This window comes from Scomber japonicus, chromosome 18 (genome assembly GCF_027409825.1).
Source record: "Scomber japonicus isolate fScoJap1 chromosome 18, fScoJap1.pri, whole genome shotgun sequence".
NCBI classification, from domain to species: domain Eukaryota; kingdom Metazoa; phylum Chordata; class Actinopteri; order Scombriformes; family Scombridae; genus Scomber; species Scomber japonicus.
In genome coordinates, this window is record NC_070595.1 from 16,070,513 (window position 1) to 16,090,004 (window position 19,492).

Consider the following 19,492-nt stretch of genomic DNA (forward strand, 5'->3'; position numbering starts at 1 on the left):
GGAAACTGAGCATTCAGAGCAGTCTGAAGCCAGTGGTTTTTTCTCACAGGGATTACTTCTACATACATGTATCTCATTATTTGCCACTTTAGCCTTATTTAATATGAACATCCGACATTGTAACATTATACATATGACTAAAAATAAGGAAAAGCATAACAGGTCCCATTTAATGGTCAAGGAACTCAAACCTGGCAAATGTAATTTGTTGTTTTCAGTATATTGACAGTCTCCCCACTACTTGCTACTGGAACAAACAGTCCAAAGGCTTTGATCTCATAGATAAGGTTTCAAAGTAATGCTAAGAAAAACACCTTAAAGTCACACATTAACAGATGAATAACTAGTCTAACAGCAACCAAAACAAGTACATCAACTTTCAAACAGTTTAAAGAGGAAAGCAGCAGAAATTTCCATTCAACAAATCAGAGACAGAAAGAGCACTGCCAAACAGAAAGTGTAAGCCCTGACTACTTTACACTGCTGACAGGACACGGACATCAATTATGGAACAAACCTGCATGACAAAATGTTCATACTGACTAATACAATCATGAGGACTGCAGGCAGATAATTCAGTGCATCATGAGTTTGAATAAATCAAACTAATCTGTTATCACAGCACCCAGATCAGTTCATAGTACAGTATTGTCTTTGTTTCATTTGGAGGCACTTACTGCAATATTTTCAATGTAAGATTAAGTACTCATACACATTTATATTAAAGCCATTTTAACATATGATATTACAGTCAATCTGACTATAACATTAAAAAACTAACCATTTAATTTCTCATTTCATGAGATTTTATCTTGTAGAGCATAAACTTAACTTCATGGTTAAAACATAAGACATAGTGTGTAAGGAACAGTATAGATCAAGGCAATATTTATATATATTGTTTTAAAGAAGTCAGGGTGGGTTGGTACCCTACTCGTCATCATTTGTAGTAGATGTTTTTTAAAAAATGACGTGGTGATGTTTCTACCAACTAGCTTTAAAATCTCAGCTGTTTTTGAATCTCTTTTGTGAATCTCTCTTATCAAAGTGCATCTTAAAGCACTTTCAGACTCATTTTGCCTTCAGACTGATTCAGAACTTTGTAAAACGTGTGCCACTTCAGCTCAGTGTTCAAACAACGGGAAGGGATAACTACATTCTCATCACTAATATGTTACATGGCATAACTTGCTTTCCCTTACCATTTATAATTCAGTTCCTTTAAGCTCATTTAGAACCACATCAAGAGATTTATCATGTAACCGCTTAAAGTTTAAGAAAAAGGGGCTAGTCCAAGTATTACACCCCCCTTTGGTTATGGTATTTTGGGGTGAGTGTGGGAATCTGTAGCCATAAGGGCACCAATCCCACCTCTGATTACAACACTGACTGAAACGATTCCTGTCATTAGCATATTATTTAGAGAGGTATCGATAAAATACCTACTGACACCGTGTTAATGTGCAGCCTGGTTCGCTGGTGTGCTAGCGCCACGCTGTATCCAAGCAGGTGTGTGTTCACTGCTTTAGTTTCTTGTTCAGGCCCATGACTTTGAAGGTGACAGCAGTGATCTTCTCATACACAACGAACATGAGGGCAGCTGTCAGCACCGTCTGTAGCAGTTTAGCCTCCAGGCCTTTGTACAAACCAAGAACACCATGCCTCCTGTGATAAAGACGACAGATGTGAGTTAATGACCAGCCAATCCTAACATCCAGGGATGGACTGGGAATAAAAAAATCTGCACCTGGACTTCTGATTCACACGTGGAAATACACCCCCACTCATGCACCCACATATTGGTATAAGATTAGAATTCAAAATAAGCAGTGGCATTTTCTTCCTTCATTTTTATCATTTTGTAACAAAGTTGTGTAACATCTGAGTGAATCACACGCAAACTGTTTGGCTAGTTAATATATCATCATTTCTGATAAAAAAAATGTTACGCAAAAAAAAAACCCCACTCCCTATGTTTTCACTGGACACTGAACATTTCAAAGCAATTAAATGTTGATGTTGTCGACTTGCCTCGGATTTTATGGTCTTTTCCCTTTTTTTTAGCTTTGTTAGTCATGTAAAATGAGTGGGCAACAGTCAAGTGAATGTGATTGTATGTATCTCGGAAACAGCACTCACCTGATTCTGTCCATGAGCAGGGAGAAAATGTTTGAGAGGCTTCCCATCACACCGCCCTTGCCGTCACCTTTGTGCTGTCCAAACTGATGGGAAAGCATAGAATTAATGATCACTTACTTATTGTGAATGACATTAAAGAACTGACATTATTATGAGATCTTAAAGATATATTGCCCCACACTAACATCTACATGTTCAACAACAAACTGTAATTACAGAAGGCTTCATTAGGGTTTCCTGTTCAGCTTCTGAGGTTCCCAGGAAAACACCATCTTCTTACCAAATAACAGAAAAATACTGTTATGCAGTATTTATGCAGAGGAGATTTTCTTTCACAAAAGTTTAAATTCTGATAATAATAATAATAATAATAATAATAATAATAATAATAATAATAATCAATACTAAATATTTTATGATTTTAAATAATGTTTCAGACCTCTTTGAATGTAAATTTAAGGGTGAATTTACATATAACAAGGTATTTACCCTTAAGATTGCCTGAACAGTCTGCAGTGGATAAGTTGCTGTGGTAGCAATGGCCTTGGCAATGGCTCCAATGAGGAAGATCTCTGCTGAGGATATCTGACAAAAGATTGAAGCCACATGCTGAAAATCATTATTTGTAAAAATGATCGGCATGTTATACAAACCAACCAAAACACTATAACTGGATAATGTGTGAGTTATAACCTTCAACAAGCTTATAATAAAAACTTTATTGCCAAACAATTTATTGTCAATTAAGACATAAAACATGGAAACGAAGCATGATAAGCAGTCGTAATTATTCTGAACATTACGTGAAATGTTTATTATATCATCTTCTGTGAAACAAATGCTATAAACACAATTACTTTTCCTCTCTGTTGGGATGTTGAGCAGGAAGTACACAGAAGCTAATACATATGTGGACTACTGTTTTAAAAATGATGAGTAAATCTGGTCAAAAAGAAGGCACGGCTTCGAAACACCACCGTGGTTCTTGTGTTGTCTTACCCTCTTCCCTCCTTTACCGGCCCTCCTCTTCATGGCCTCATAGAACATGAACTGGACCGCCGGGTTGAGGACGAGGATGAGGGAGGGCAGGGTGCTGCTCCACAGACTTCCCACCCCCTCGTTGGCTATGATCTGCGAGAACGCATCTGAGAGGGGAAACCCAAAATGCAGCAGGGTTTAACGATTGTACTGAAACAACATCAACAACAACAAAACTACAACACGGCAACATATGCATATACACATACCAAAAATGCCACTGTACTGGGTCTGATGGAGGTCTTCGTTTCTGAACTTTACCCCCTGCATCTTCAGTCGAGTGTTGACCACCCACATGGGAGTGGTCAGGATCACGTTCACTGCCCCTACATGAACAACACATAGATTGCACCTGTCATTCTTATGCCCTTCAGTCAAAACCTTTCAACCTTGATGGTCACTATAAAGTCATTAATCATGATTAGTTTTATTGAATGTGTGGTCACCTGATATGATTCCCATGAGCAGGTCTCTGCCAAGCCTGGACTTGTTTGGACTAGATGCCGTCAACTTCTTCAGAGTGTTGAAGGTGTAGAAGTAGACAAAGTTGGAGCAGCAGAGGCTGGAGATGACTGGAAACCAGCCTCTGTACAAAGACTGCCTGGAGGAACAGTATTCAGTTATTCGTCCACATCATCAGCCTTAACAGGAGTCAGATGCTAATTGTCAAGATAGCTTTTATTGATCATAAATCTCATAAATTATATTTTGATGAAGTGGTGCGTGACAACAGTTTTGCCGCCACAGCAAAGTCGTTAAATCAAACTGAGGGGATAGGATTTAACGTCAAAACATGCAGTGCTGCAACAAACAGTTATTAACAGCTATTTTCAGTATTAGTTCATCTGTTGAGCAATTTCAATTCATCAATTATTCTTGAGAAATGCCCTTACAATTTCCTGAAACTGAAGTTAACAAATTCAAAAGTGTTGTTTTATTTGACTAAAAGCATCAGATAGTCCCACTTGACTATGAAATTTTCAAAATATTTGTTGATTAATCATTTCTTCTCTAAAAACAAGCCACATCTGGCTATAATTTAACCCAGGCGGTTTTGTGATTAGCACACCACAAAACTATACTTACAGACCCTCTTCCTGTGCTATCTCAGCCAGGATGATGGGGGTGGATTTTGACTTTCGATTTTCATCCACTGTGGGAAAAACAAACAAACACAGAATGAGTTTATGGAGTAGAGGAGAAGGAAGATGGAATCTGTAAAAACACTTGCATAATGTTCCCAGCTCTGGAGGGAGCTTTCTAAAGGGTGAACAAACAACCTTGGTGATGTCATCAGGGTTATCTCTTGGCCTTAAGACTTTTAACGTTTTATCAGAAACTCTGAAGTGGGGACATGGAGTTCAAATAACAAGGGTGTTTATCAGACAAGAAAGATGCAATGAAAATGTGAAGAGTAGGATCCAAGGTTTGCATTTTTTTAAACCAACAATGGTATTTCTCTTTTCCAAAGATGTATTTTGCAAGTCCCCCAACTTCATGGTACTGCAAACCTTGACTACTTCTGTACACATTTTGTGATGAATTTAGAGTTACTTCAAACTGGAGTTGTCTTCAACTTCACTGAAAATCCAAGACAGATTCTCTAACTCACCCTGCAGTCTGCTTTTGGCTGTGTCCAAAGGAAAGAAGACTGTCATTGCAGTCACACTCCCCTAAAAACAACGCGTAATTAAGTTATTAATAACTTCAATTGACAAAACAATATATGTCTCAGGCTCCTTCTAGCACTATCTGCTCACCATTGCACCAGCCACAGCATGAACCAGCGTCTCGTAAGACAGAAGGCCGACAGTCGAGCCACCGTTGTCGGACATCTCTTCAGCCTCGCTCCCTGTCAGAACCAGACACCGAGGGGAAAGAAAGTAGCTGACTGAGGAACGAACCGAGATAAAACTGCAGTCTGTCTTGTTTTTCTTGCTGTGGAACTGGTTGGAGAGTTAAACACTCGCGGCTACGACTCCATTAAGGATTTCAACACATAAGACAACCAGAAACTGAGAGTAGTGTCGTGAGGAAACTGTCGGCTAAATGTTTCCGCCTCCCAGTCGGCTAAATTTATTTTCCTAGGATGGCGAGGTCATGACCATCCCTCCTCTGCCTCTGATTGGCTAATTGTCATTGCCTTCGTTGTTTGGGTTGGTTAGGTTTAGACATAAGGAGTGCGATTGGTCAGAATTAGAGCAAGAATATTACAGTAAGCCAATCAGAGACTAGAAAGAGTAGGGCGGGTCATATCTTCGCCATCCTAGGATAAAGAAAGAGATTACTCCTATTGGGTGAGAGCTTCTTCTTTGGGATGTTTTTTGTTGGTTGACAGACAACAAAATGATGCATTACCGCCACTGATTGGTATTAAGTGTGTATCCTGATCATGACTCAAGGAAATCATTAGTTAAAAATACCCTCCTTTAAAATGTATATAAGATAATCTATTTATAATAACTTATAGTTATAATTTGTGTCTGAGGTGTTTTTTCCGCCAAAACAAACAAACAAACAAACAACAATTATCTTGTTTAAATCCTTAAAATTACAAACTCTCCCCCTTATTAAAAATTCCACAATTCATCAATTCATATATATGCTCCAAACTAATTGTGATGTGACAAATGCTCGTAGGTCCGATTTTCACTGAGCAGAGGAAACTCTTCAGCAGATTAATGTGAAAACAGTGTTCAAGTGTCAAACCCTGCACATAGCTACATAATTTTGCACAGTTAAGCAAAATAATTAAATTAACATAACAAGAAAAGCCTATTTTTTAGTGGAGCGGGATTTTATTAATAATAGTAACCTAAATTACACTAAAAAAAGACACGCACACACACAACACACTTATTGTATTAAAATAGATGGGAAATCCTTTGTACAAATATGAACTTCCACATGCTTTCTTGTTTTCTACTTTAATTGTTTTGTTTTTACATCCAAGTTTATCGAACTCAAATTATCCCACCCTACCCACCAAAAACAAATCACACATACAAGCAAAAAATGTGAAATTAACAAATTTGCTGATGATATTCACATTTTTACAGATAAATGGATAATTGCTGCATTTTGAGTCCATGTCAACTCTCTCACTTGAACTCAGCAAAATGATCCTTTCAGAAACTTTTCTACCATGTAAACTTTAGTTCAGTATTATTTGTGTTGAAGAGCATGGAGAAACTGTTATTGAAAAACAAATGAATATGATTCTCCAGTGATGGTATTCAGATTCTTTGTTAAAAATAGTAAAACCACAACGTAAATATCCTTTATTCAAAATGTGACTTTAGTATTATCAGGAAAATATACAATATACACCTTAAGAATTAAATGTAATTTAATTTATATTATTATGTGTAGTAGTCGATTACTGATGTAACATGTAAGTAGCATTTTCATGTTGTAGCTCTGTAGGTGAACCAGAGTTGAACTGCTGTGGATATTACTGCAGGTCACATTTTATAAGATACTTATGTTCTGTGTGTATATGTAGTCTCTGAAGTATGGCTGTCAATTAAATGTAGAGGAGAAAGAAATATATTTTCATCAGATATGAAGTGGTAGAAACATAAAGTGGCAGAAAATGGACACTCATATAAAGTAAAATAGGCGTCTGTATATGTGTACTGAATTTCAGTACTTTTTATACATTATACATTAGGCCTAAACACTGTGATAATTACTGCTGGTTGGTGGGTGGAGAAGTGCAGCAATGGTATTTATTACAAACAGGCTACAGTGAACTGGACTTTGCTTTTGTTTTATGGCTTTGAGCTGCTGACGCCCAGTGCTCATTTTGTTCACTCAGTGTCCACTGTGCATGTGACGGGAGAGAGTGGAGGGAAAGAGCCAAAAAGTGAGATTTGCTTCCTCTTTTTTTGTTGTTTTCACAACGGCAGAGATAGAAGATGTCGAGGTACCACAAAGCAGCGATTGATGGTTACTTGGACCTCTTGAAGGAGGCCACAAGGATGGACCTGAACAATCCGGACGAGGATGGCATGACTCCCACCTTATTGGCTGCCTTTCACGGACATGTCGATGCTCTTCAGCTCATATGCAGCAGAGGGTGAGCACTTTTCTCTTATCACCTGTGATTCATCTCATATAACCTAAAAAAATACACAGAATACCATGTTACAATGAAAAATCAGTTTCTTAATTATCTTAATGATCTGTTGTTTATATTTTAATAACCCAAAAAGAATATGCCAAGATTGGGTTGCGTAAATCAATTTGGCTGACACTCAGAAATATTTATACTGATACAATATCTACTATATTGTATCTATAATAACCTAAAAAGAAAGACAAATGACAGTAGAAATATAAATAGCATTCATATAGCAAAGGTTAACCGTACAATGAATTTCTAAAGCTTTGAAATGTTTTTAATGTTGTGTCTTATATTGTGAATCAGTAATTTAGGACTTTGTCTAGGCTTCAACAACACGTTGATGTTCACATGTGCTAAAACCACTGTTCAGGCTTATACTGTCTCCCATGTCCCATGAGCCAAATGTTTAATCAACCAAATCTATTGAGAAAAACAAAAGAGCCCTTCATCTACCCCTCTCCCCCTTCTCCATCCCTCATTTAACGCAACAAAAGACAGGCTGTGATCTAGCACGACATCTTCACTGACAAATATTTCCCCTCTGAGGTTCAGAGTAGATGTTTGGAGGCGGGAGGTGAGGCACCTACGTGGCTGGAAATGAGTTTTTTTCTGCTTTGGTCATTACCGGCATGACCTGGGGTTTATGACAAGCTGTTTGAGTCAGAGTTTTATTGCTGTGATATGATGCCCAGCACTGGAGGACTTTAAATCTTAATAGTTTACCAATTATCTTCCACAATGTTTGGTATTATTATGTGATATTCTCATTTATAGCCCAAAAGGATTTATGCTATTTTTAAAATTACTGCATTTAGCCTGCAAGCTGAGTTATCATGAAGTCAGCACTGAGCAAATGCAATTATAAAGGTGCAAATAAAAAGCAGTCTAAGGGAAACAAACTACAACTTCTTCAAGCGTCTTTCACTTTTTAAAGATTTTACTCTTTTGAATGCTTTCCTGTACTTCAATCTTTACATTGATTTTCTGTTAATAAAGTTTTTATTCATTTAGGTTTTGGTTAGAGAGTACCAAAAATATATTTTTTTAAAAATGCATTGAAATACTTTCAATCCAATTTTTCTTTTGTGTTACACAGAGGAGATCCAAACAAGAGTGACATCTGGGGGAACACACCGTTGCACCATGCTGCAGCCAATGGCCACATGCGCATCATCAGCTTTCTGGTCAGCTTCGACGCCAACCTTTTCGCATTGGACAACGAGTTCCACACCGCTATGGACGTTGCTGCGTCACGTGACCACATGGAATGTGTGCGCTTTCTGGATTCTGCTGCCTCACAGCAGACCATCAAAAACCCCAAAAAGGTCGCCAACCTGAAGAAGATTGCCACCAAAGAGGCAGAAAAACGTGTGAAACACTGTGAGAAGGTCAAGAAGAGACACCAGAGCAAGATGGATAAAATGTACCGTAGCAACACTGGATCCGTGTCAGAAGCGAGCATGGGATCTGCGACCTCGAGTGGTGGCACCATGACAGGCGTCAATGAGCAGTTCTCCAAACTTATTGCGGCTGACAAATCTGGCTCCCTTACATCCAGGGTTAAAGGCACACTCCAGAGGAAACTTGGGAAGACTAAAGGCACACTGACGCGATCAACAGGAGATGGAAATGTTATTTTCGGTAAGCAGGAGAATGGAACATCTGAGAAACCAGAGTTTTTGGGTGTCTTCAATGAGCAGGATGAGAACATGGAAAACGACGATGGAACGGCAGGCTTCGAAGATTATGATGATGATGAAGAACAAGACCAAGTCAAACACTCCATCTTCAACCGGCCTGGTCTTGGAGGTCTGATTTTCATGCACAAGATGGGGCTGGAGTCAGAGGATATGCCCAGTGGTACCAATGAAAGTCTTGGCTACATTGTTAAGAATGATTTGTTCGAGGGAGATGAAGATGCAGCTGGCTTTGAGGAAGCTGGTGACGATGACGTCCCCTGGGAGCAAGAAGATCTGGGTCTTGACGATGATGAAGATGAGGAGACCTCACCTTTGGATGCATTCTTGTCTTCCATCTCCTTGCCACAATTTGCTCTTATGTTTAGCAGAGAGCACCTGGACCTGGAGGCACTCATGCTTTGCTCTGATGAAGATCTGAAAGGCATTCGCATCCAGCTGGGACCCAGGAAGAAGATCCTGGAGGCCGCTGCCCGCAGAAAGAATGCACTGGAGGATCCTGGCATCATGAAGGACAGCTTTCTGTGATCTGATGAGAAGTTTAGCAGCGATATATAATCCTGTTTAATACTTCAGATGAATCTGTATCTATTGGAAAGAGAGTCAACAATTTGATTTTCTGTATAAAACAAAGATAATTCAGCACTATATCAGCTGGCTCTTTAAATTGATCAGCTTAGCTTTACACATATAACAGTGTGCAATGTTCTGTTTATACACCATTATCCAGATTATAACCACTAACAAACAGCATGACAGGAATGTCAGGTTCAAGAATGAACAAAAATGCCTGTGACAACTAAAAAATACAAGAATTCTATGATTTAGAGAAAATAAAAAGAGCAGACATACATCCAGCTACTTGATTTTAAATCCACATCACTGTACAGGCAAACATGCTGTTTTTGAATATAAATTATGTTTGTTTCTAACCATAGAGGAGATCACAGGGCCTGTGGCTGATTTGGTTTTACTGTTGTATGTTTTTTGTTTTTTTTAAATAATTATTTGACTGATGACAACACAATTGCTAAATAAATAAGGTATATGTGCAAATTAAAGTTTCCTATGTGATATTCTCAAAAGCTAAGATGTGTGCATGTACTGTACACAGGGTCATTCCAATTTGGAGAGAGGACAAGGCTGGTCTTCACAACATAAACAATAGCATTTTAGAGAGGTGTATGGTGAATAAGAGATGTCAAAATAGTTCTCCTGAAAGATTTTCACCATTTTGGCTTTTTTTTTTTGGCTGACCAGATTTAAAAAAAAACATAATGTGATCAATGATTTTTATCTGATCAATAATTTTTAATATATATGAACTGCTGGGATATATATTCAATAAATATGATAAGTATGATGTGTAAATTGGCAACTGTTTACTAACAATTATCAACTTTAGAAAGTTATATGTCAGTGACATGCTTACATTATTCTTTGAGTTTATCGGAACCTTATGAAGCATCAGTCGTAAGGGTTAGTCACATCAAGTGGATATCTGCCACATTTAGAGATTTTTTAGCATCAAATCCCCTCATTGTGTTTCCTCGGACAGTGTTTTTCTGTATAGTAGTATAGTTATAGTAAGAGGAGCTTTGGCACTAAAAAGATATCCACTTAATTTGTCTAATTTGGACAGCTTAATTTTCCTATTAGCTTCAGATAGAATTTTAAATTCATTTTTGCACAGAAGGTGGCTTGTGGATTTCTGTCATCAATCATTTTACGGGCACCTTACTGTTGTTTTAAGACGGAGTGGGAAAACCCCAACCCCTTTAACCCAAAATAAACGTCAATAATAACTTACTATAATAACTAATAATAACAAATTGAAACAATGATGCTGGAGCAAATGTAGAAGCTGAGGTGAAACGAAGCCGGAAGTACCCGGAGGTGAACTCTCTTCGTCTGTACTGCAGCGGTGGGAGGTGCTTCTGATGAGAGGCGGTATATACCACTGCTCTCTGTGTGGGGGAGTAAACCTGCTCAGTTAGTAGTCACGATTATGTCTATCAGGTAATATGTCTCATTGTTGCAGCTGCTGAGCGTTTAATATCGCCTGTGTGTATACTGTAAGTATTCTCCTGAAGCGAGTCCATATTGGTTATCTCCGCCTCCAACTCCCGACGCTGCTAAGCCTCATTAGTAAGCTAGTTAGCTCACTCAATAGACACAATCTCAGCTCGTCTCTCTGCCTTGTTGCTTCTTCAGCGACTCTGTTACAACTTTACCTCTTACATGAGTGCCGTAGTGACATATCTAGCTGATTATTCGACTTGCCAGTGCAGCATTGGTCGCTAAAATCTGATGTGAACATTTGACGTCAAAGGGTCCTCACTATCTTGTCTGTTATGCCTCCACCAGCCTCGCAGGCTTGCCTAGAAAAGTTAGAAATGGCTGAAATTATTGGAGTCAACGCTGGTTTACCGTTGCCGTCCACCCTGAGTGCCACCTTCCCGGTTCCTCAAGACGCAGGCACCGTTGCTTCTGTTGTTGCTGCTCCAGCTGCTCCAGCTCCTCTGAGCAGCGAGGACTACCTGTTTGTGGAGCCCAGACATCCCAACACTGTCCTGCAGGGCCTCAATAGCCTGCGGCTCAACAACGCCTTCTGTGATGTGACTCTGTGCTGTGGAGGACAGGAGTTCCCCTGCCATCGTATTGTGCTCGCCTCCTTTAGCTCTTACTTTCAGGTAAATGCAGGTTTCCTCACAGTAGTAGTCAAAGTGTATATGCTTCAAAATAGTTTGTCATGTCCCTGATTTTCAACTCCACAGGCAATGTTTTCCATTGACCTGATAGAGTCCAAGCAGGAAAGGGTTGCCATCAATGGAGTTGAACCTCAGATGGTTGGCATGCTGGTGAGCTACGCCTACACATCAGAGGTCTACATCTCAAAAGCAAATGTGCAGGTAAAGTCTCTGATCTCACCTTTCTTTCTCCACCATCAGCTGACAGGTTCTAAAAATCAATCTGAATCTTGTCTAGGCGCTGCTGGCAGCAGCCAACTTGCTCGATGTCATGGCTGTCCGAGAGGCCTGTTGTCGATTCATGGAGCGTCAGATGGATGAAATGAACTGTGTGGGGATTCACTGCTTTGCCGAAGCCCATTCTTGTAAAGTGCTGGAGAAACGCAGCATGGACTACATTCTTGAGCACTTCAGCAGTGTTTCTCAGCAGGTGCGAAGCTGATGGAGCCATTGTTGTAGTCTTTCAATACTGAGTCCTGAACAGATCTGATAAACTCTCTAACAGGCAAAATGAGCCAAAACCTCTGTCATGATATAAGTAAATTTGTTATGCAATTTGGATTTTTATATTGCAATTAAATATTAATATTAATAATAATATTAATATTATTAGGAAATTGTCTCTAACATTTCTGGAAATACTGATACGATAATGAAAAAACAAAACAAAGCACTGAGCAATTAAATGAAATAAAGCATTAACATTCAGAGTATAAGGGCAGATTTTTCAAGTTCATACAAAACCGCCTTCACTCATGCCACCTGCACCTCCCCACCAGGATAATTGAACCTGGCAGTGTTGTTGTTTTCATGTGTGAAAGGGGCTTAGCAAAGATTATCTACTCTGCCTGTCAGCAGTCGAACCAAGGCCTGCACGTGATTGTCTTCCATGGACTGGAGGTGTTTAGTAAGCAGGTTGAGTAGGTTTAGCTTATTAAAGGGGACCTATTATGCTCTTTTCTAGCTCTATATTCCCCTTTTTTAAATGAATCATGTTCTCACTCTTCCAATGTCCTTTCCTCCAGGAGGAGTTTCTGTCCCTGTGTGTGGACAAACTGACAGAAATCCTTGCCAGCGACCATCTCAACGTGCCCAAAGAGGAGTTGGTGTTTGAAGCTGCCATATCGTGGCTGAGTAAATGCCTTTCTCGCAAACAGAGCTTTGAAAAGGTCAGATTAAAATGAATACAGCATGCACAAGACATTAATAAGTGAAGGATTACCACTATTGGCTTATGGGATATGTCAAAGGACCCCCTCTTACCTTCCACAGCACCCCCCCCCCCCCTTAATTTTCCCCCTTTCTTTTTTCTGTGGTGTTTTGTACTTTTATTCTAAATCTAAAGTTCTGTTGTAGGTGAAAAATATTTTGCTCATGTTGGAGATGAAGTCTAAATATTTTAGCACTAGATATTATAAGGAAATCTGTGATGCAAGTTGTGTTTTCTTCAAGCTATTCTACTCTCCAGATATTTTACAATTACCTTTTCTAATTTCAATGTAGGATTATTTCAGTCTGCAGTAAGTACATGTTGTGCAGCTGTTGTAGAGGATGAAATGAACAAAATTATAGTAGAAATAAACCAAATCAGATATTGACCGAGCCCTATATCTTTGAAGGAGAAAAGATGATGGCTCAAATCAAACTGAAGCTTTTTTGTGATATGGATACCATTGGTTAGGGCCAAAGGTCTTGTAAATATCCCACACTTATTTTTAACACTTATTTCTAACTCTAACACTGTTGAGTGATGGTTCAGTCCAGTTAATCAGATTTCTCCCCTCATGTGCACCGTGAAGGTCCTCGAGCATATCCGCCTGCCTCTCATCAGCCCGTACTACCTCCACGATGTGATTGAGTCTCAGGATGTGGTGAAGGAAAACCAGGGCTGCCAGAGGCTCATCTCTGAGGCCAAGGACTACCTGCTGCTAAAAGACCGCCGTGGAGAGCTCTACTGCCCTAGGGCACGGCCACGGAGGTCCACAGGTGAACCCACTCACATCTGGAGTTACACTGACATTACAAATAAGAGCCATTTTATCAATTCAGTCATTTAACCTTTTATTCATACTCAAGATCTTTGAGGGGTGACCCTAATTTACAATGACGATGAGTCAATTACAAAAACAAATATCTTATATTCTATGACTCTGTCATAAGTCTAGGATAAACAGGCTGCGAGAAACTGAGAATACACAGTTGTCAGTTGGAGAGGGATCTAATCCGTTATCCTCAAAAGGTGACCAGCTGCTACAACATATTTAGTAAAAACTAAACTGATCTCTTTGTGGTCAGATGATAAATAGTCATTGACCTGAGTGGGAACTGAGGAAAAGTTATTTTATTAGAGGTAGAAAATACTTGGATTTGGCTTTCCTCACTAAGGTTAGCACTTAAACATTTATATTTGGTGCATGTGAGAAATATGCTTCAACACATCTTATTTCCTTTACTCAGATACACTCAAGAAAACCCACCCACTATTAGGGCTTGTTAGAAAGCATTGAGACCTGGTCTCTGCCCTCATTCTCTTACAGAGTACACTGCATCCTAAAGAGACACATTTATTTTTTAAATTACCATTTATTCAAAGACCAGCATCCCTCAGCTCAGTCCTCTCTATTTCTCTGCTCCTGTTGCCATGGCAACAGGGACGGCTGAAGTGATAGTGACAGTTGGCGGGGAGGATGACAAGGTGGTGCTGCGCAGTGTTGAGAGCTTCGATCCCGTAACCAACAAGTGGAAGAATTTGGCGTGCCTGCCCTTTGCTGTGAGCAAGCACGGGCTGGTAGTATCAGGTGAGTGTACACGGTCAGCTTCATTTAGATTAAAATTCAAACGTAGATGTTGTGCACATGGAAAAATAACGTGTTTCTTCTCCTCTGTCTGTAGACTCCACTCTGTATTTGGCAGGAGGGGAGTTTCCTGACGGCTCAGCCAGCAGGGAGATGTGGCGCTATGACCCCTGCTTGGACTCGTGGATGGAGATGGCTCCTATGAATGTGGCTCGCTCTGAGTTGGGTAAGGCTGTCTCAGGGACGTTATAATAAAGTGTACAATGTCCTACATACATTCATCAGTCATTCCAATAATAGCACAGCCACCTGCGTCTTGATACATGTCCATGAAGTACATCATTTAGCTCATTTACAGCTGTTATAGCTGTTTTATTTTTTTTAAATCTGTCTTAATGCTAACAGCACACAACAATTTGATATCAGGTCAGGCACCAAGGATTCCAGAGAACATATGGTGTATCTCCCAAAATCCAGAGCTAAACCAAAGACCAAAACAGCCCTGGCCACAAAACACACAGCCCAAAAATCCAGTACGCAGCTGGACTGGATCACCTCATCAGCTGCACAATCGCACCATACGCCAAACTGTTACCTGAGGCACCAAATAAACTTGTTAACAAACTAACCCTAATGGACAAGCCCCCCATTTGTTATGACCTGGCACAAGTTGCAGCAATAAAGAGACACACCATGTTGGTTAACAAAAGATGATATATCAAATAAAATTTAACAAATGAACTTCATATAAAAATATGGGGTGTTGACGTCAGTGTAATTAGTAGTGTAATGTGCAACATGACAAATCCAAAATGCCTCTGTGGGGAGAGTCGGAGCAGCAGCTGCAGCAGGTGAGTGCCAGAGAAAGAAGAGGGATGCACTGCAGCCAGCTCAAATAACCTGGGAACACCCTGAGGCCCTCAGTAGTTCTTAGTTACACTAACAATCCACCTGCAAGATGAACAAAGACTCGGGTGAACCACACACCAACACAAGATGACTCAGTAGGGGTCATAAACTTTATACGGTAAACAATAAACAGGACAAGTTATTTGCATTATTTATTTAGAACATTTTGTTTGAACACATCACACAAAATAAAACCAATCTGTACTTCCCTCTCCCCAAACAAAGATTCGCTCAGTTGTCCCTCCTGGCTTCCTTACAGACAAGATGGCAGTGAAGCTAATTAAAACAGGGATTTATTCATCTCATATCACGCTTCACCTTAGTGGATTGTAACATATGGAATTAATCTGCAGATGCTCCAGCTCAAGATAAGACCAGATCTTTCTATGGATGTCAGTTTTTGAGCCATGACAAACCACAATTTTGCCTGCAACAGACCTCCATTAATTTTAAAATGGGTTTTTCAACAATTGTGAATCACTGCAAACCAAAAAAAAGGGGCAGTAAGCAGGACCAACTGCGTCAAGAAAAAAATTGTTGCAGTGTTTCCCACACATAGACTAATTCGTGGCGGTGCGCCACAGATTCAACACCGGCCGCCACATATTGCGTTTCGTTATTAATTTTTTTTTTTAACGCTAATTAAAAAATACGCATCGTATTCGTTAAGCTGCATTTCCTTTTTCCTTTCTCTGCTCTCCCTGCGTCTCTCTGTCACTCACGCGTCTCTCTCACATAGCTCACACACACAGCCCCCCCCCCCGTCGGCCGGTTTACCGAAACCAACCCCCCCCCCCCCCGTCGGTCGCTGGACTACCACCACACATTGCCTTCAGATCTGTGGGAAACACTGTGTTGCATGCTGGCAGATTAAGTAAGCAGTAGTGCAACAGGCGTCAATTGTAGTTTTGCAGACAGTGGCTCAAACCACTTGGTAACACTGCAGCCATTTAAATCATTAATTTATTTATTTTTTTCTCATCCTTTCATCAGGTTTTCTTCTTTCTGCCAAATACTGAAAATGTTTTAAATGCTGATTTGACCTTCTCACTGGGACAATTAATGTAATGGAGCCATCGTTATGTCATTTACACCTGTGCTTCCCCTGCTTTGACTAAATATCAAAATATCATCTGAGAAGAGTCTGTTTTTTATTTTGGGTTTCTTGGTTCTTTTGTATGTGGTAGGAAACCAAAGAAAAGTTGGCACAGTCCAGTAGAAACAAAAGCAGGATTTGTTTCCTGCAGTGGGAAAGGGCTATTAAACATTGTATCCAAAATGATAACTTAAAGTGATCATCAGTGACTCACCTCTCTCCTCACAGGCCTGGTGATGCTGGACGGTTTTGTGTTTGCTGTGGGAGGTTGGGAAGGACGCTCTCGGCTGGACTCCGTGGAGTGCTACAACCCCCACACCAACTCCTGGCAGTTCACCGAGTCTGTCAAGATGGCTGTCACCAGTCCTGCAGTGGTGGCCCTGGACGGACTGCTTTATGTTACTGGTATGAAAACTGCAAAATCATGTTGAGCTTATGCTTTTTTTATGTTTTACCAATAGTGACTATTTTGTAAATGTTTAGTTTGCTGCTGTCTTGTTGGCAGATGATTGATTTTTCTCTGCGTGTCCTGGTAGGTGGTGCAGTTCTAGAGGATGGTGATGGCACAGACCTTGCACAAGTGTACAACCCCAAAACCTCTGCATGGACAGAGGTTTCCCCGATGCAGATCGCCCGCTCTGGTTCAGCAGCATGTACACTCAAAGGAAAGCTCTATGTAATAGGTACTGTGTCCACAACTTAAACGTTTTCTGATTCAGACACTAATCAATGATCCAACAACTAAAAAAAATGAAAATGAGGAACATAATCACATTGACTGTTTTGTATTTATTTCTTGTAGGTGGGTGGCATGCCTCGACAGAAAACACAGATAAGGTGGAGTGTTACAATCCAAAAACCAACCAATGGACCATGTGCGCCCCTATGAAAGAACGACGCTACCGGCCTGGTGTTGCTGTGGTGGATGGAAAAATCTATGTTCTGGGAGGAGAAGAGGGCTGGGACAGGTGAGTTAAATAAGTAAAATGTACAGAAGGTGCTTGTGCACATAATAAGCATGTAATCCCCTGCAGGAACCTTGTAGGAACTGGGTAACCAGGATTTATCTATCCTACAATAGTTCATGGCCCCTTACACTAAGGTCCCAGTTTGCATTGCTGAAGTTTGCTAAGTGGTCAAACACAAACCTGCGATTGCTAAAACTTTTGGACAGCTACATTCACACACAGCAAAGTAGTCCTGAATAAAATCAAACAAAAAAAAGGAACTCCTGATTTATTTGTTCCTGTCACTCCTTAGTACCCAGAACTATTTGGTTGAAAAGAGGAATTAGATTAAAAACGGAAGAACAAACACAATTACATTAGGGCCTTCGCACTGTTGAGTGCTTGGGCCCTAATTATAGCTTTATTTTCTGGATAAAAATGACAGCGCTATTTGATATTACTGTTTAAATTTGCAAGTGGTTAATGCTGATCACTCCTTGAACGCAGGTATCATGACACTATTGAGAGGTACTGCGATGAGACTGACACATGGGAGATTGTCGGGGAGATGCCCACCAGTCGCAGCTGGCTCAGCTGTGTGTCTCTCCAGCTGAGGAAAGACATGAGCAGCTGCCCTGGTACACCAAATGACAACTGAGCAAGGTCGTCAAGCTGGAAGTCTTTTGTGGTTATTTGCACCTCCCTTGGGAACAGTGCACTTCAAAGCTCAGTACTGTGGAGACCAGCTAACTGAGGAGAATGGATGCCTGGATCTGGCACAGCGCTGTTTGGGCTGTTACTGGAGGCAAAGAGGAACTGATTTTTAATCATCTGTGACAGTTTGTGGAATGAGTCTCACTCACTTGGGTGCCTCCTTTTGGTTTGGCAACCAAGGAAACGTTGTTGATCCACATGAATCTCAAGTAACTGATTGACAACTCAGTCAGCAGTCTAAGCTTACTCTCTGTATGATGTGAACATGTTTAGGGTAATGTTTTAATGTCCAAGCGCCTCAATTCTGAACATTTTCCCAGCCAACATAGTGTATTTTTGTATCATTTATTATGTGATGTATTTATTTGGGGTGTGATCAGTTGTGAGAATGACATTTTTAAAAAAAGATCTTATAATAAAGAAGTTTAATTCTACTGTAAATGTTTTTTGGAGTTTTTTTTTTCATTTCACATTTTGCACATCTACTAAAACAAATGCTCTGACCAGAAAATGAAATGCAGTGCAAGAACCCTGCAGACGGCACTAAAAATATTAAAATTCCCACTCACTCAAAAATATGCTTTTTGTTCTTGTTCCTACATTTGGATGTTCACTGTGCTGAATCATGTATACGCAGAGTTTTAGAGTCTCTTTATGTCTGCTTAAAGTGGAGGGTTTCTCTGTGCTCATTTAAAATCTGATTTTCAGAGGTGGGCCTATGAGCAGGATTTGTGACATCGCAACTAGTTTGGAGCCAATTGTGATCCAGTATGCAACTTGTACTAGTGTGATGTGGAAATTTGAAGCCTCCAGTGCACATAGACTGAGGATGGGCTTTACAGTTAAGTCTATGGCAGCAATTAATCTTTTAAAATATTTGCATATTCATAGATTCTGGATTTCTAATGACGGAGAGTAAATGCTATTTCCAATAGAATAACAAAATTATGCTATGTTTTAGAAAATAATTCAAACAACCAGCGGGAGTTTGCAGAGGCTAATTCTGTCAGCAACAAAAAAATACAGAAATGATAATGATACTTGAGCTTTTGGAGTCTGTTCTGTTTATTAGAATTACATGTAATAATTACATATATAATTATGTATATAAGTGTAGTTTTTTTTTTTTTTAAATAAATGTACTCATATCTTTATGTATGGTATCAAATAGTTCAAATTGAGTTCAACCTCAAACCAAAGTTTGACCTTTTTATTAATTGACTTCTTAGCTTTACTTAGTAAAACAACATATTAAAAAAATCCTGCACACCTGAAATG

General features: G+C 39.8%; 3 protein-coding genes across 3 annotated transcripts; 2 read left to right on the plus strand and 1 right to left on the minus strand.

The window, feature by feature from the left end:
• Positions 1 to 1,197: 1,197 nt before the first annotated feature.
• Positions 1,198 to 5,226, minus strand: LOC128378493 (peroxisomal membrane protein PMP34). The gene is made up of 9 exons (XM_053338038.1): positions 4,938 to 5,226; positions 4,790 to 4,850; positions 4,264 to 4,330; positions 3,624 to 3,778; positions 3,387 to 3,503; positions 3,139 to 3,284; positions 2,629 to 2,724; positions 2,140 to 2,222; positions 1,198 to 1,665 (listed from the first exon to the last, which is right to left on the minus strand). Exons 1-9 carry the CDS (start codon positions 5,010 to 5,012, stop codon positions 1,518 to 1,520), a joined length of 948 nt encoding a protein of 315 aa, XP_053194013.1. The 5' UTR covers positions 5,013 to 5,226; the 3' UTR covers positions 1,198 to 1,517.
• Positions 5,227 to 7,091: 1,865 nt separating this feature from the next.
• Positions 7,092 to 9,531, plus strand: anks4b (ankyrin repeat and sterile alpha motif domain containing 4B). Its single transcript, XM_053338033.1, has 2 exons — positions 7,092 to 7,258; positions 8,403 to 9,531. Exons 1-2 carry the CDS (start codon positions 7,098 to 7,100, stop codon positions 9,529 to 9,531), a joined length of 1,290 nt encoding a protein of 429 aa, XP_053194008.1. The 5' UTR covers positions 7,092 to 7,097.
• Positions 9,532 to 11,030: 1,499 nt separating this feature from the next.
• Positions 11,031 to 18,771, plus strand: si:ch211-256e16.3 (kelch-like protein 20). The gene is made up of 11 exons (XM_053338022.1): positions 11,031 to 11,696; positions 11,781 to 11,915; positions 11,992 to 12,183; positions 12,779 to 12,922; positions 13,553 to 13,739; positions 14,405 to 14,551; positions 14,646 to 14,774; positions 16,782 to 16,958; positions 17,090 to 17,236; positions 17,356 to 17,521; positions 18,008 to 18,771. The coding sequence occupies exons 1-11, from the start codon at positions 11,358 to 11,360 to the stop codon at positions 18,156 to 18,158; spliced, it is 1,914 nt and encodes a 637-aa protein (XP_053193997.1). The 5' UTR covers positions 11,031 to 11,357; the 3' UTR covers positions 18,159 to 18,771.
• Positions 18,772 to 19,492: the final 721 nt, after the last annotated feature.